This window comes from Anarrhichthys ocellatus, unplaced genomic scaffold, assembly GCF_004355925.1.
Source record: "Anarrhichthys ocellatus isolate YVR2014 unplaced genomic scaffold, GSC_Weel_1.0 scaffold32, whole genome shotgun sequence".
NCBI classification, from domain to species: Eukaryota; Metazoa; Chordata; class Actinopteri; order Perciformes; family Anarhichadidae; genus Anarrhichthys; species Anarrhichthys ocellatus.
Genome location: NW_022280062.1, coordinates 4,172,221 through 4,189,583, shown reverse-complemented (window position 1 = coordinate 4,189,583; position 17,363 = coordinate 4,172,221). Strand labels below are relative to the sequence as shown.

At 42.4% G+C, this 17,363-nt stretch overlaps 2 protein-coding genes across 2 annotated transcripts in view; one reads left to right on the top strand and one right to left on the bottom strand.

The window, feature by feature from the left end:
• Nucleotides 1-1,738: 1,738 nt before the first annotated feature.
• LOC116393015 (leucine-rich repeat-containing protein 30) lies at nucleotides 1,739-2,638 on the bottom strand. Its single transcript, XM_031864891.1, has one exon. It carries the CDS (start codon nucleotides 2,636-2,638, stop codon nucleotides 1,739-1,741), a length of 900 nt encoding a protein of 299 aa, XP_031720751.1.
• A 9,854-nt stretch (nucleotides 2,639-12,492) lies between these two features.
• rheb (Ras homolog, mTORC1 binding) overlaps nucleotides 12,493-17,363 on the top strand; it is a 5,266-nt gene continuing 395 nt past the window's right edge. The window contains exons 1-7 of the mRNA XM_031865462.1: nucleotides 12,493-12,801; nucleotides 13,700-13,771; nucleotides 14,847-14,914; nucleotides 15,519-15,601; nucleotides 15,715-15,771; nucleotides 15,883-15,930; nucleotides 16,257-16,338. Coding sequence (XP_031721322.1) covers nucleotides 12,750-12,801; nucleotides 13,700-13,771; nucleotides 14,847-14,914; nucleotides 15,519-15,601; nucleotides 15,715-15,771; nucleotides 15,883-15,930; nucleotides 16,257-16,338 — 462 coding nt within the window. The 5' untranslated portion in view covers nucleotides 12,493-12,749. The remainder of the gene's footprint in view (nucleotides 12,802-13,699; nucleotides 13,772-14,846; nucleotides 14,915-15,518; nucleotides 15,602-15,714; nucleotides 15,772-15,882; nucleotides 15,931-16,256; nucleotides 16,339-17,363) is intronic.

Here is a 17,363-nt window from a genome sequence, read left to right as displayed (position 1 = left end):
CGGTGTACAGCTGACCACTATAGTGAGTGAGAAACGTTGAGTGGAATGAGGTGCATCGCCAGACTGCAAAGATTCATGTTAATTAATTGTCATAGAAGTGTGTTTTCTTTGACTGTACACAGGTCAATGTTTGCATTTCAAAAGACCCCCGACCTTTCGATTATGACATCAGAATAATTGTTTTAGACTGTTAGTTACTGATGGAATGTTTCTGTCTACCACTATACAGTATATATATATATACACATGTATATGTTCAGTTAATGCTGAACTAGTTGCACAAGACGCCAAAGTCATTGTATTTTGTATTATCACTAAAATAGTAACACAACCACAGAGCACCTGAATTCAGGTCATCTGACTCACATTGATGCAATATCTTTATAGGAGCTTTATTTGACAACATGTCCCATGATCACTATCTAGGACAAAGACTTATTCAGGAGGGGTTCATCCATCATGATTGCGTGGGTTGTGTGTGTATGTGTGTGTGTGTGTGTGTGTGTGTGTGTGTGTGAGAGAGAGAGCGCGAGCGAGGCAGAGTGGATAGCCTAGCATTCACTTTGACTAAAGTAGTAACAGGTACATACCAACAGAGGTCACTTTTATATAGCACCTTCAATCTTCACTTGTCTTAAATGTTGTGACATCTAAACCCCATTAATATCTGGGCAGCCAAGTTGACACAAACTCCGTATAGTTTACAGCAGCTCTTTTTACACGTTTATTTCCATTACCTATGTCCTTGCTGGACAGGCATGCAATTGATCTAGCCAATATTTACACTTTATAAAATACTAATAACATGTTACATATTTGAACATTTTTGCATGATGACTATATTAATTCATTATTGTGCTTATTTTTGCTTGACGTATATTTGGCGTGCTATTGTAATTGCTGATCCAAATTTGTAACAAAATAATCTAAAATCAAATGTCCACTTAGAAGCTTCTTGAGCTTTAATTACATATACATTTGCTTAAAATCATTTTAATTGAATTGAATAATTTGTTCCACAGTAGTCCACATCTTTTTCGTGAAGCAATTTTCAATCAAGTTTTTTTTTCCATTGCTTGAAATGGTTTGTGTGACAACACCCGACAACCTCAGAGGATCTGCCACCCAGCAGCCCTGCTCTGATCTGATGGAGTGGAACAACATTTAATCAGAGTTTAAGTCCCTGTTGTGGTTTGTTTTATTATTTTGCAGATCTTAAGCCCCCCCCCCTCCATCATTATTTCCACTGACTTTACGCACCTGATCCCCATGTCCTGAATCCAACAAAGAGGCTGGTGATATGTAGCTGAAGTAACCCCCATGGCCCCTCTCTGCCACAGGCCAAACAAGATCAACTGACCAGTAATCGGCCCCCAAATGTAGACCTGTGAATTTCTGCGTGAGCCAAGCGACTTGCTCTGAACCCTTTGCTGTGGATTAACAAATGTTTGCACACGACACAGCAGTTACTCGTTGTTTATTTTTAACCCAGCTTTTACATGACATAAAAAAAACAGGAGATAATAATATAAATACTGAATACTGGTCATTTGTGTTGAGTGATAATATCTTAATACAATTAGGCCATTTGTGGCAACAGCTATGGCTCACAGCATGACCACCGCGTGCCGACTGGTGCCAACATCCCATTATGACTCTTTTAGATTCACACCCACACACACACGCACACACACACGCACACACACTCACACACAAATGCACACACAGTGGTAGTCCCTCACGTGGGCTTGAGGTAGTTATAGAGGGCACTGAGTCCCCCTTGTAGCACCTCCTGGATAGGCTTGAGGAGGGGGTTGTGGATAATATGAAGTCCTTTATCCAGTGGGTGGCAGGCCAACCTCCCGAGCCTGCTCAGCAGGTACATTTCCATCGGCACATTTTGCAGGTCATTGAAGTCAACATTGAGAAGTTCTAAAGACTCCAGGAAGCACAGCGTCTTAGGCAGTGTGTGGATACTGTTTCCCTCCACGATGAGGATCTTCAGGTTCACCAAGTCCTGGATCTGGTCCGCAATGGTCTCCAGGCGGTTGCAAGCCAGATGGAGAAAGACGAGGCCCTTCATGCTGTAGACGCAGGTGGGGATGTGTGCGATGCGGTTGTGGCTGAGATTGAGTTTGGTCAGGTTCTGCATGGCTGCCAGGCTGCCGGGGAGGCCCGTGATCTGGTTATTGGCCAGACTGAGCACCTCCAGGCAGGTGCAGGAGCCCAGCTCCTCTGGGACCTCGCTCAGGCGGTTGCGACAGGCGAAAAGCACGCGTAGCTTCTTCAGGAGGCTGATCTCGGCCGGGAGGCTGGACAGGTTGTTACCCCACAAGTTGAGGATCACCAGATTTTCCAGAGCGCCCAGGGCCGGGGGCAGAGAGCAGAGGCAGTTCATGGATAAGTTTAGCTTTTGTAGTTCCCGGAGCTCCCACAGCTCAGAGGGGATTTCATCGAGGGCCCGCATGGCCAGGCTCAGGGTGCTGTAGCCAAAGTGCACCGTGGTGTGTCTACGGATCCTCTCGGCGGCCGAGGACAGGCTGGGCTGGTCGTCTTTCCCAGCACACTTCCTGCCTCGATTAACACTCACCTCGTTCAGCTCCTTGTTGGAGAAACTGCGAGATTGCTTCCCACCCATCGTCCCCGCAGTGCTGTTGATTCTGTCGCCTATAACAAGATGTCAGCATGCGATTAGGTGATCACCAACAATAAGAGGATCACTAAGGGTGATAGCTGCTGATTGATCTCCAAAGTTCTTGAAACAGCCACGCAGATCATGATCAGTTCTACAGGTTGTCGTAGAAGTGCTGATGTTTGGCAGTTACACTGAGTTTTTCTCACCGAGTTGAGTTGCAGGCTGCTGTAATTGAGCGCTATGGGGGCTCGTGGGCTGACTCTCCTAGACCAACTGCCTGTCTTACTGGAGTTCATACCCCAGCTGGTCCTGTCACTTTGCATGTCCACAGATAGCACCCTGCTCCCCTCCCACTACTGCAGGGCAGCGCTGCGGATAGGATGCGGTGTGAGCTCAATCAGGTGACGTTACTGCCGTGATCACATAGCGTAACACACAGAAATACATTGGTGCTCACGTGGTACACATTATTCTGTTAACTACACCTGCTATCTTCTCTATGTGCATTGCATTTCGCACTTAAAATAATTCAGATATTTGACATACCATTGCGGGGCGACCATAATCTCGTCATACTTTTTTCTTTCCGTGACAGCCACTGAACCTTTGTGCATGATCTCTTGATTATGCCACCAAGCCGACAGCCATTAAAACGCTGAATCATCTCTCAAAGAAGAAGCCGTTCTTAAAGGTATTAGTGGAACCCTATGCACAGACATGAGCTGGTTTAATCTCAAGTGCGAAAGGTTATAGAACATTCCAGAGTGTTCCTAGAAAACTCTACTGCTATTCAAAATCTCATTCATGTGGCCCCGAGGGGAGAATCTCTCTTCATGTAAAAACTACACTGTAGAGCATTTGCATTTTTGAATTTGTCTTTCCCCGAAGCAACTCACACGATGAGGCAAAAAGTTCTTCACGCTTTTCTCTAAAAAAGTTCTCTAAGTATCTGCGTAGCATTCACGGAATGCTATTTGTTCCACTTCCTTTTAAAATGTCAAATTAGAACAATGAATATTATAGAATATTATAATTTTTTCTGTATTGTTTCTTGAGTCGTGTGATTACTATCTACCGTATGTCTGCCTGATCAGGCCACAGCCACGGGGCGGTGGAGATATCCCATCATGCATCTGTTGAGAGGCATAGAGTCATACAGACTCTACTTCATGCTACTTTATACTTATATTCCACTACAATTCAGAACAAATTTTATGACGTAGACTGGTCCCAAATGGTCGACTCCATCTCCGCATTGGTCTTGCAAGGTTCAGGGCTGATTTACAACAGTATATGGTGTGTTGAGCAATGTTGAACCCATAGTATGCCATTTTTTTAATACATTTTGTAAGATATGTCAATATTTACCCCAGCATAGATGTAGACACAGGAGAACATGCAAACTGTACATTGTAATGCCCGTAGCTAGCCTGGTTTGAACTCAGGTCTTTCCTGCTGTGAGGCAACAGGCGCTAAACACTTAGTGAAGTCAAGTTTTTTTTTCGCTCCAAATCAAAAGTTTGTTTCCGTCTTGTTTTATAATCATGTGACACCTTCTACCCTTACAGGATCAATTCAGATAAAACAAAACAACTCTGATAAACTTCAGAAAGAGCAACAGACGAGGGATCCCTCATGCTGCACAGATAAACATTTAATAGACGTGTACAGCATGTACAGCATGTACAGTACAGCGTGTACACTTGGCTGCTGTGCCAACCGTACTGCTAATTTTTAGGTCTAAGTATTATACTCTATAACACTTTTCTTTAATTTAATTTTATATTTACTCTGTTTTAGTTATTGTATCTATCTGTAGCTATCTAGCTAACATTTTTTTATTGTATTATATAAACACTGTAATTGTAGAATTATAAGCAAATATAACTATGACATTTATAGTATTAATGTACAGTACTTTCAACTATCATAACGTCTCATATGAAGACATGTTTTATATAATTAAAGCTGGGTTGTATTATACTGTCAGACATTATCTGTTGTAGCATGCAGTTATGGATGTTCAAGTTGTTGACAACTTTATCAATAAACACTCAAAAAGACCTAATAACAGCTGTTATAATGAATGTATTAGATATGATAAAACTGCTTATAAATGGTGAATAGGTAGGTTGAATAAAGTGCAACCTTCTCTAATCATTGTAAAACAACTTAGAAATATAATTGTAATTTTGTCAAATAAGGAGCGAAATAAACATAGTAATTCATATTTGTTTTCATGGCGCCAATCGTTTTCTAAGGTGGTGTCACTCAAGTGATTAACAGAGTTTTTGCAACAGGAGAGGTCTACATTCATGCGCCGTGAACACGTTAAATAAATGTTAGGGGTGTAAATGGGACCTTGGACGTGATCCACTTTCCTCGACAGAATCATAGAGTCTGACCAGGACTTAAAGTGGCCATAGTCATCATTCTTCTCCCAGCCCAGTAATCAAAGTACTTGGATGACAGTTAGCAGCCATATCCAACTCTGGGGACTCGGTGGCTCTGCTCTGAGCACGGCTACATCAGCACTTATGAATGACAGGTTGAATCATGTGTTTGCTGAATTGGACTCTGGAGGTGTCGGACTCTTGGGGGGCTGTTGGGGTGCATTGCCTATTCAGGCAGCTGCTTGTGCAGCATGTCTCTCCGGACAGTTTGCATTAAATGTTAACACCTTCACATCTTGGTAACTGTGTGTAGAAACTGGCCTCTGGCTGACACTTTATCACAAAGTCTTTATACAGCCCTCAGTTTGTGCTGCTCTTGTGTATATGTGTGCCGCGCGGCTAATTCCACAAACAGCAGGATCGCTATATCCTGCCATCCTCTATTTACATGAAAAATGACTCCTCAGCTGTAACCGTCAGAGCATCTCCCATCCCTGTGCAAACACATCCCCAGAGTGGCAACATGAGGCTCAGAACACATGCTGTCAAATATGCAGGAAACCCATGGCTTCATATGCATATCAATCATTATGGGTTAACTGTAGCATTGCCATACCTGGAAAAAAAAGCTGAGATGGATTGATGGATGGAGGGAGAGAAGCTAGATGGGTAGGTGGGTGAATGGACAGAGCGAATGAGCTCGTTCCTGTGACAGAGAGATGTCATCATGACATACTTCCCCATAACACTCCGTCGCCTAGCACTTCGTCATAATCCTGTGAGGCATGAATCTTCATTTAATGCTGCTTTTTTATCCCGTGCATGTTGTTGTTGTTTTTCTCTCCAAATGAATCTTCCTTTCTACCGGAGAAACAGATGTGTGGAAACAGCTTGAGCTTTGAATTACAAGAAAATGGGATTTACCATTCCTCTCGCATTCACACACAACACCTTAATACGGAGTCCCATTAGCACCAAAATCAGGATGAGTTATTCACTCTGAGAACAGTTACACCCTCCAGTCCTCAGGGTGACAAAAACAGTCTCATTTGAGAAAGCTCATCTGGTTATGTGGCACCGTAATGACTCTGGATGAGCTACCTTTAGAGACTCAAGTTCACGATATATACCACTATTACTTGTTCATTACTGTGGAGGCTCCTGGCGATGACAGATGATATATGGCCTTGCTGCCACCAAATTTGCCGTGGGTGTCTCTCTGTTGAAATGTAAGGAGTACCTGCCAAGACCTGAGGCTCTTTAGAGTCTATAGTGCAGTCACGCTCCCTGAAGCCAGCACTCATATTGAAGAATATGTTCCCTCTTCAGACAGAATACAAGACAAGATCAGGTCTAAGAGACAAGAAATATGCATTCTGCAAGCCTATTGGGTATTCCAGACAAAATTAACGCCATGAAATGGGAGAGAGCATGTGAATGGGGTGGATGAGCCACCTGAGATGATAATCGTCTATTATTCAGCAGGTGCAGATGTGAATATTCCCACCACTGGACACTTTCCACTTTCCATTTGTGCACGCGCACGCATCCCCCAAGCTAATGGAGTCTGTGGAAGCAGCTCTGCATTTTCGTCAAAAATTGAGGACATGTCACACATTTGAATTGCCATCTGGAAATTGGCTGCAAATGTGCTCTGCCCAGATCTCCAGGTGACACAAAGGATCTAGTTAGCAATGCAAATTAGTGGGGAGGAAAATTTGAAGGAGTGTCCAACAAGTCAGCTTGGAGGCTGAACACGAGGCCAACAACATTTCATTGCAATGTTTTAAATGTTCATTTATTTACCAGTTTGGACACACGGCGGTTGCCCCTGGCTGTTTGTGCAAATTGTCCCTGTGGTAATGACTATTTATCAAGGCAGTTTTAATATATTCAAGCCCACTGTGAAGACAAATCGGTGCTAAGAGAGCACAAACACAGATTCGTAGCCATTCTGCATCTTCTTGGAATATTTTTCACCTCCGTATCAACTCTAACTCAAGCACCTCCGCTGAGTATCTAGTAATCTCCTAATCTCTCTCCCCAGGCCACACGCCAGGTATCTGTAGTTAGATCTGTAGCGAAGCAGCCAGATTCATCTTGAGATAAACTGGGACAACATGACGAATAGATAATAAAGGAGCCCAGGGGGAGAGCGCTATCCGGGTTAACTCCGCCGCATAAAGATACCATTTGTAATGATGGGCTGGAATCAACCGGGAAGTGCAAGTGAGCAAAGCTAACTGGGCTCCAAAGTGACCAAATCAGTCCCGACTTTGCTGATGCAGCAGATGGGGTGTACAAACCAATTGTAGCAGTGACAACAACAAACGGGGGTGATGAAGTACCACCGAGCGGCCTATCTGGGTCTCACCAGCTCACTGCTTGTCCTACAGGCCACTGAGCGTGAAGCGAAAACAGTCGTACACTCGGGCGCAGTTATACAGTAATTATGACGAGATAACCTGTCAATGCTTTGGGGTGGCAATAAGGTCCATTGATTTATTTGGTCAGGCTCTGACCTCGTCACTCCCAGAAAGCTCATACAGAGACCTGAGGGTGGCAGTAATGAACTCCTCCTCCAAAGCTGCATCAGATACAGAGCCTGATGTCAGCTAATTCTCGAGGCATCTACTGCGTGTGGGCCTGGGCTGCAGCCACCATGTGGCCGTTCCCCTCAGACCGCCAATGGAAAATAGAATCTCAGTGAAACCTCAAGTAGTAGCCTCACCAGTGCACCTCCAACCATCACCAGGAAATATACTTTAAAACACAGGAAGTTAAGTTGGATGAATCAAAACAATATAAAACAATGAAATGCACAACGACAGATAAGAAATATAATTCAGTTTGTTTTTGAACTTGGAAATAGTAACAATGAAAAAAATGAAAAGCCACTTCCTAGCTTTTATGAGTGCATCCAATCAGAATCAGAATCTGTTTTATTGGCCAAGTATGTGTATGTAAATTATGAAAGGATATTTTTGTGGTTTTCTTCATGTTTATAAGCTAAACACGGTAAACAACACAATGAAAAATGAAAACAGTAAGACAATAGTGCAATTTTGCAGAATACAAAGGGTGCTGGTATAAAGATGGAACGATTAATGTCCCAGGTTGCTAAAGTATATGAAAGTACATACATATATTGTGTATTGACAGTGATGATATTTACATGTTGAAAAACTGTATTTAAACTATAAAATATATAATATACAGATTTTTCCTCACCCGACTAATGTTAAGTGTTGTACGTGACAGCCTGTTCTTGCGTCTAGCTGTTTTGGTGTACAGTGCTCTGTAGCACCTACCGGAGGAGAGAAGCTGAAACAGGTTGTGTTCAACATTTTGGACTGCCTTTCTTTATTTCTTTGTCGTTGTGTTTCAAACACATTTAACGGATGGTGTTGCTCATTTGACATGGCTGAGGTCATCAGCCTTTATACTTTATCATTTTTGTGACAAGGTCCCAAAGTCCAAACAGCCACGGTCCACAGATAGTACACTGTGTGGCTTGACTGCTTATGTGATGCACGGCCAGCAAATGGAGTCTGGGACTGACTTGGCACGAACACAATTATTACTTCAAAAAGCCATCCTTGAAGTAGCCTGATTCCAGCCCACTGAATTGCTGCCCATATGTTGAAGTGAGTGAGAATAATGCAAGTGTATTGTCTACATGCACTGGGCTTTAGTGGTGTGTCAGGTGTGTTGGAGGAACCCATATTGCAGTTTTTATTTGGACCACATTTGACAGCCCGGTCTCATCACGAGTTCAATCACTGATGACTTTTCCACTCATGTCACCCAAACTTGAAACAATAGGATCTGACAAGCTCTGTTCTAGAAATTAGGATGCTTGCCAGGCCATCACTGCCAGCAAGACATTAATATTTCATGTGGTGTTGATATGGTAATCATTGGATCCCTACAATGACACCTTGTGAGAGTTGGATAACGATGGCTGTCTTTTAGGCCTGTGTGACTCTGGACTCGGTCCAACAGCTGAGGCACAGCCTGAACTGTGAATCTGCCAGTTAAAAAAGGCTGCGTTGCACCCAGTAGGCTGATAAAAGTCTCGAAAATGGGTGAAATAAAGGTGCAACGGGTGTCCTCCAGGTATCATGCAGACATGCAGCCTCTCTGGTTTAAGATGCCACACGAACGCGTTCCTCCGGGTTAAATATGCATTGGGTTTCATGAGGTTTGCGAGTGGGTCCAGGTGCCCGTTGGTGGCACAGACCCAGCTGGAGGATGTGGCTGACTCGCTCCGCTGGCGCTCAGGCTGGCATACTAACAGAGCCAGGGGTGCTTTCACAGCGAGTTGAAAGAGGCTGGCGCCGGTGCCACACACCCAGGGTTCAGAAACACGAGCTCCAGCTGCATGTCTACTGGCTCGCATAGCTCAAGAAAATTTGAGGCTGCAAATCTAAAGTGAATTCTTTAACCTGCAACACGGTGCGTTGCAAAAAAATAGTGATCTCATGACATTCACGATCAAGCGTCTTAATCACTTCTCCATCCCGATGCACGCGAGATTCTGTGGAATTAATTGTTGGGGTGAAAAAATTAATTTTCCAATCACAAGAGATGAAGCTGCGAAAGGCCAACATGTCTAAAAGAGCTTAATATATTATTTCTCTGAGGCTTGAGTAAGCCTTCTATTAAAGTAAAACAATCTTGTCAGACACCTGTTGTTCTAGCAGGGGGTATTTATTGTTGGCCTTTGTCAGCACACTCTAATCTCTGGCTAGAACATGGCTGTATTACCAGTGTGACCTATTCTTGGTCATCATAATTTCCTGAGAGCGTGTGTGTGTGTGTGTGTGCGTGCGTGAGAAAGAGGGAGAGAGATTGGAAGAGGGAGAAGCAGAGAAAGTGACAGCAGTTCATGTGCATGAGTGTGTATGTGTGTGTCCAGTGATTGCAGGCACCCTTCAGCCATTTTCAGGGTTTTGTTTTTGACACCCAATGTCATGCAGAACAAATCGCCTATTGCTGACACCAGTGATTTCTTGTCTCCATTGCTGAGAAGTGTGTGTGGAGGCAAAACAGTTTGGGTCTTACAGACGGGGGAGTTGGACATTTCTGTGATTAAGTAGTAATAGCCCAGGACGTGACTGCACACCCTTGGGTCTATGGGCTATTTCTGAGAGTGTGTATAATTACTTCAAGAGTTTTGCTTCAAAACTCTCTGAATTGGCATTTAAGATGTGTGGAAAAAAACTATAGAATTTCAGTAAAAAAAATTCAGTTTTACGGGGTTCATCGTTGGTGTTTGTGCATTACTAACAAGTGATTGACACACATAAGAAACAGTCGATTTTAAAAGCAAAGAGGGCTCTCATCATCTCACCACCTTCGCCACGCCTGCCTCGAATTCCTCGAGTCTGTGCTTTACCCACTAATTGAGGCCTATGGTATTGTTCCATGCCTGTGGTTGGGTTTAAGGCCACAGTTATATTAAGACGTGGGTATTTTAACATCGATAACGCAATACACTATCAGCTCAGATAATCAGGGGTGTGTGTCGTCTGATTTATGTGTGAGGTTGTTGAGGTACAGTGTTACACTGTTTGGAATAGTGCTTAGTCAGTTTGAACCAAACACAAGAGATGGATGGAAATAAACAATAATGATACGGTGCTGTTTCTGTTGAAATATATAATAGTTTGAGCATGTACACACAGTCCTCTGGCGGTGTAAGTGGTTCCTGCAGGAGGGATAAATGGTGTTATGGGGACATCTACTGGCTAACGTGAGAGTAGGCGAAGAAGAGCTTTATTCCAATCCTCTGGTAGAATTCCCAAAAAATGAGTTCTGTGTACTGGTTCTGTGCTATGAGATCATATTGTCCTTATTGTACCTCTAGTTGTCTCATCATAACATTATTTTGTTACTACTTACTTCCAACACGAGTCATGTCACTGAAGGAACGGTACGACCAAATCTGATTGTTATTCACCAGCCATTTAATGGGGAATTAACTTCATTTAGATTTGTACTTATCTTAGCAGATGGGAGTGAAATCATACTTTGGGAAAAACCCCAGGAGAAGCAGATGCTGCATGGCTTCGATGCAGAACAAGGGGGGGGGGGGCATGTATGTGGAGGATTCCTGGTCAGTGAAGACTTTGTGGTCACTGCTGCTGCACTGTGACGACTTGTGAGTTACATTTCATCTTCCAGCACTCTTTGATTAATGTAATAAGTAACAATTTAAATTACTTCACAATACGACAGCCTTTAAGAATACGCCACAATTTTAGAAAGTGTACTGACAACCTCTCTATGAGCTCTTATTCAGGAAACCTACTAGTGTTGTTCAATCTCAAGAGGGCTGATAATGGAAAAATAATAATAAATACACTGAAAATTTGACACTTGGTCAATTTTTTTAACTTTATTATCAGCCTCATATTCCAATGATTTTATGATGATGATGAAATTAGACATTGCCATTTTTTAAGTTCTAATTGTGTGTGTCTTCTGTTTTCTAAGGCTGGACTAGACAACAAAGTACAATCAGTTCCACTTCCAAGACCTGAAATGAAGAGAAAAGTAAAGGAACGTTTTCAGAAGTACTGCTGGTGAAGGGTGTATCTATCTATCATTAACCTGCAAGTCTGTTGGAGAAATGGCATTGTCTTCTTGTCAATAGAAATAAAGTAGCAAAAATGTACTTTACTGACCTTACACACAAATAGATTTGTAAAAGGTACTCCAAGGTCTAAAGCTCACTACACAGATTTAAACAATAAGAAAAACAGTATCATCTCACTTTTTAACTGAAGCCCTGCAGTGTGATTGTGTTCCTTCCATTTCCCCTAGCTGGTTCAAGCCAGATGCCACATCCTGGGGATGACAAAACAGACAGGACTGCTCGGTAACTGCAGTCATCAAATACACCAAGTGGAAGTAGCAGAAACTGAAAATACTCACGTCAAGTCCCTCAAAGTATTGCAGTAAACGTACTTGGTCACTTTCCACCACTGAATACAATATGTCTATGGGAAATGATGACGTGTCGTTGATACTAAATAATTACTCTGATCTTATTTTAGGGTCATTCAGGGTGATATGACTACTATTTATCCACTATGGGAGCTGTATGGTGAAGTATATATTTGTAGTGACTTATTTTGTATCTCTAAGGGTCATTACAGAATTACCACAGTGTGTCCGTGTAATAAATAAATAAAACATACAAACAACGACGTCTTAATTGGAGCAGTAATGCCAGTAGCCCTGCTCCTTGGCCTGACAGAAATGAATGACATTGCACTCGACCAGCTGGTACGTCACAGCGCGTGTAGCAGCCAATCACATTCCAGAAAGTGGGCAGGACCGATTGACGAACAGCCGTCTGATCCAATCAGAGTTTTACAACAGGCGTCGGTGCCCTCCTTCGCCCCGCGTGCAGCCAATTAGGACGCAGCATCAATTACTAATTCATTACATCGCAAAGGGGAGTGACGCAGTTATTGAGGACCGATAGATACTCCATGCTTTTTTAAATGTATGACCTGAAATAACGTTATTTTCCAGGCCGTGGACGTAAAGATCATCTTTAAAAAAGAAAGAAGAAGAAGAGTAAAGAAGAGGGACTCCTGCTGTCATCTGGCTGTATGTCTAATCTCTCCACGCCTTGAATTTGGATGCCATTCCGGTTGGAGGTTGCGGTACACCCCGAGGACTAGATGCGATAACCAGGACGAGATATGCCGCAGCCGAAATCACGAAAAATCGCCATCCTCGGCTACAGATCCGTAGGTGAGTCCCGACCCGACGACGCACAGGGAAGAGCTGTTGGGGTAGCGGGGGGAGGATGGCACCTTAATGGCCTCGGATAAGACGCTGAGGCTCAATTTCAGCGGCCTTTTGTGTGAATTTAAGTCCATCATCCGAGCCGTTTACGCCTCCCGTAGCCTATTAGACTTAAATTATAGGGAGGATCAGCCGTGCATCATCTCACAGCGGAGGATGGAGCGCCACCAGGTGAGACGTGGCCTTGCGGGGTTTTATCACATGAGGCCTCCCGTTATGTGTTCAACATACATATAGATCTATTTATTTATTTATTTATTTTACTCTGACTGTCCTTATTGATACGTTTCCATCAGTGACCCTAACTCTGGTTAGTGAGTGCCATGCTTTGTGAAAGGCCTGAAGGATTTGACGCATTGCTGTGCGTTCATTTCATACCATCTGAAACCAAAGGAGCGCAATTCGGATGCGGCGTAAAGGATGTGCATGATGGCAAGATGGCACACGCAGACGACTTTAGGCCCAGCCAGCATACCAGCACTAACGCCAAACTCTGTAATATTCCCACAGAGACTTGGATTGTGTTTATGGCTGCATATTAATCCCATTGTACTAATATATATATGTTTGTGTTGCTTATTTTGTAGGCTTTGGTAGGTCATTTTAGATTTCACTGATGTTCTGATGATGATTTTATTTATTTTTTATATTGTGGTTTTCAGTCATAAATCATTTTGTCATCTTTAAGCTTCAGTCACAGTCCTTGGTTGATGCACACTAGTTGTGAGGGACTGCAAACCAATATTTTGAAGCTTTTAAGATTTTAACTATTGATTTCCACATTAACAATGATATTCCAACATGTAAAGTTTCCCTGTTTACAACATTCCTTTGTGTTTTGCAGGAAAGTCCTCCTTGACAATTCAGTTTGTGGAGGGCCAGTTTGTGGACTCCTATGACCCGACAATAGAAAACAGTAAGTGGCGAGTAGATGACAGTCTGAGCAATAGCCACACTTGAATACACAAGCTTTTACTGCATTTAGCAGTCCCTCTGCTCTTTTTGACCCTCATGTTGTATTTCATAGACGTGTATGTAGTTTTTATGACATTAGCAGATGTGGTCCTCAGGCAAAGTGGCCCACCCCTGACAAATATCCTGACACTTGAATACGCTTCTCTTTTTTATGCAAATATGTGAGACACTTTTTTTTTTAATGTAAAGTTTGCTAGTTATCATCAGTGTGGACATCTCAACTGGGCATCATGATAACTATGTGACATGATGTTACTGAAAGAAGAAGAACAATAACAGAGAAGAGTTACCCAGCAGGGCGTGGTGTTTCCTCTCAGCCAATGTGTCCAAACACTACACCGGCTGATTTCACCAGTTTCCACCAGAAGAAGAAAACTTCCTTTTGAGGCACTGTGGAGAAGTCAGCCGGTGTCGTGTTTGGTCAAAGCTAAACATGGTTGACTTAAGTGGAAAAAGCTTGAAAATCCCTGGTTTAGAGAGTGAACTTTGCTCGAATGTGCTTTAAAGGTACATTTTGCCAAATGAGATGAACATGTTGCAATTCATCAACCTCCTAAACACACATTCCCAGACACTCCAGAGATTTGAGTCTAAACTTTACCTGTAGGCTGTTTTTCTCTTTCCCCGACATGTTCGCTCTCATATAGCCCTGCGTTTCTCGAGTGTGTGCTCCGTGTCTATAAATAATCTCTGGGTGGTTAGCATAAAGTGGAGTGTCAGCGAGATGCTGCGGGCAGTGCAATCCCTCAAGTCCTGTAGATAATGTGACCCATCTCCAGGCAGATATTGACATTCTTGTGCCGGATGAACTGAGTGGTACCAAAATGGATCCGTAAAGAGATCTGCACTCTAAAAAATGTAGAGTAATGAAGATGCAGCACAGTACTGTATAGTGGAGATGCTGTTGTATTTTCCCTATTTGTCATCTTAGGAAATCTTTGCCCTCCATTCCATCCATTAAAATGTTTCATTTCTACTTTCTATTATATCTAATTTGTCTTTTCTTTTAACCGTAGCATTTACTAAAATGATCACAATAAATGGACAAGAGTACCATCTTCAGCTGGTAGACACAGCAGGACAGGTATGCTGATTGCTTTATATTTGAATATGTGTTATGATTGTGTTATGTCCTAGTTGGGTGTAAATTCTGCATTATTAAAGGGAAACTACGCCCATTTTCAAAATTCATACATGTTATTCCTATTGTCGAAGACAGCCAAAAAAACATTTGTCAACATGAACATGTCTCTCCCAAATCCAAAAGCTAGAGTGCTTAAACTCCCAATGGAGCAGCTCCAGACTTTATACTTGATGACAGTTTGAGACTCTCTGGCTTCTGGTTTTGAGACGTTCGTGTCTCGATGTTAACCGACAAATTACAAAAACTCTTGCGAGACTCGCTCCCCCGACGACCTATCCTAACCGAAACCCTTCAAGCTCAATGCCTAACCTCAACTATCTTTCGAGAGTTTCGCAAATGGTGGATTAACATCTCGACACGACTTGTAAGAGAGTAGCTCGTGTTCACAAATATTCTCTGACCTTTCCTACTCCACAGAAATAACATAATTGAATTCTTAATTTCGGTGGCATTCCCCTTTAATTAGTCAGAATTACTTTTAATTTCTTCTCTTCCAAACCTGTAACCTTGCATACTAATTTCTTCACAATTTCTTGCTCTATAGGATGAGTACTCCATCTTCCCACAGACCTACTCCATAGATATCAACGGCTACATTCTGGTCTATTCCGTTACATCCAATAAAAGGTATAATTGTACTTCCACTTTTTAAGAGCCAACAAATCGCTATGACGTTCTGTATAATGAGTTGAAACTGCATTGAAATGCCGAAGAAGAAACTTTCCCCTCGTTTGTTCCAGCTTTGAAGTTGTACAAGTTATCCATGAAAAACTATTGGACATGGTGGGAAAAGTTCAGTAAGTACTGCTTCTTCTTCTTCTTCTTTTGCCGGCCAAGGCCATCCAAGAAGTAAGTGATGTATCATCCATAAATGACAACGTGCCGTTTTGCTTTTCCCACTAATGCAGAGTTCCAATTATGCTTGTCGGAAACAAGAACGACCTACACATGGAGCGGTATGTCCTAACGCACACCTTAATTGTACATTAGGTCCACCGTGGACACAGTCGTCATTTGAAAGGGCAGAAATGCAAAACTCAACATTGCTGACATCTGACACACAAACGGAAACACAGAGCAGATCATATTTGGTTCACAGATGATCCAAAAGAAGGGGGAAGCCATTTGTGCCAGGCCAGCACAGTTCCACTTGTCTGTGTGCGTTTGTGTAGCCCTGCAAATGTACCGTACTCAGTGGAAGCAGACTTGAACTGGGTTTAACTCTGCAGCCTTACTCTGAATTATTGATGTTTCATCCTGTGTTTTCTTTTTTTTTCTGAAGAGTAATCAGTTGTGAAGAAGGAAAAGCATTAGCCGAATCCTGGAACGCTGCCTTCATGGAGTCCTCCGCTAAAGAGAACCAGGTAAGAGATCAGAATCAGTACTTTGTTCATGTTTGATTTGGTTGTTATCAAGGCCTATTTATCGTCTGTTAAAAAGATACCACTAAAAAAAAAGACATTTTTAACTTTTATCTATTTATTCTGTGCTGTAATAAATAGTAGTTGGCATGAATTTGAGGATTAAATTGTCACGGTTCCTGAATGTCATCAGGTGTATCTGAGCTTCCGCTTGAAGAACAAATTTGTAACGGAAAACTTGTAGTGTGTAAGACGTGGGTGTTTACCAGGCAGGAAGGGTCTAACAAAGAGATTCTCTCAAGTTGCATTATTGGAAAATATCCAGCCGTTTTGTTTAAATCTGTCTTTTTCCACCAAGTTTATGGAAGAGCTGTAATAAATCTCAGTAACAAATCAGTGCCTCCTTTAAGATTTTTACTATAAAACTCCCCTTTGATACAATTTATGGCCAATTAAATTCAATCACTTTGCAAATGGATCAAAAGGCTTTGCGTAATGTAAAAGGAGATCTATTACCCGGCTAGTTCCCCTCAGCTCTACAGAGTGTGTCAGTGTCTTTCATCTGATCATTTTGGATCAATGGCTAATCAGTGTTGTTTCCAGCCACAGCGGGCAGCTATTTTCTGCAAAAAAAAATCTAAAAACCCTTGTAACCACGCTGAAAGAGACTCCAAATGAATACTAATGCTGCTCTGGGTCTTTTGGATGTGTAAATAACTCTTTACACTGCCCCCAAGCGGCCACAAATATCAATTCATGCACATTTTTCAATGATTCAAAATGTTATCCGCCACACCCTCCAAGATACAGCATGTTTGCAGTTCCCTTATCAAGTTAGCAAACCACAGTGCTTGACTGTCTTTAAATGCACATAAAAACAATGCCATCTTTGTTGTGCCTAAAGTCAATGAGGTTACCCTGGATGAAGCATATGCTGCTGGAAAATTCAAAGTGTGTTGACTGAGACATGTGACAGCGCCCTGTGTGTGTGTGTGTGTGTGTGTGTGTGTGTGTGTGTGTGTGTGTGT

Excerpts from the sequence above, each read along its gene's own strand:
- LOC116393015 (XM_031864891.1), bottom strand. The coding sequence starts at position 2,638 with ATGGGTGGGAAGCAATCTCGCAGTTTCTCCAACAAGGAGCTGAACGAG.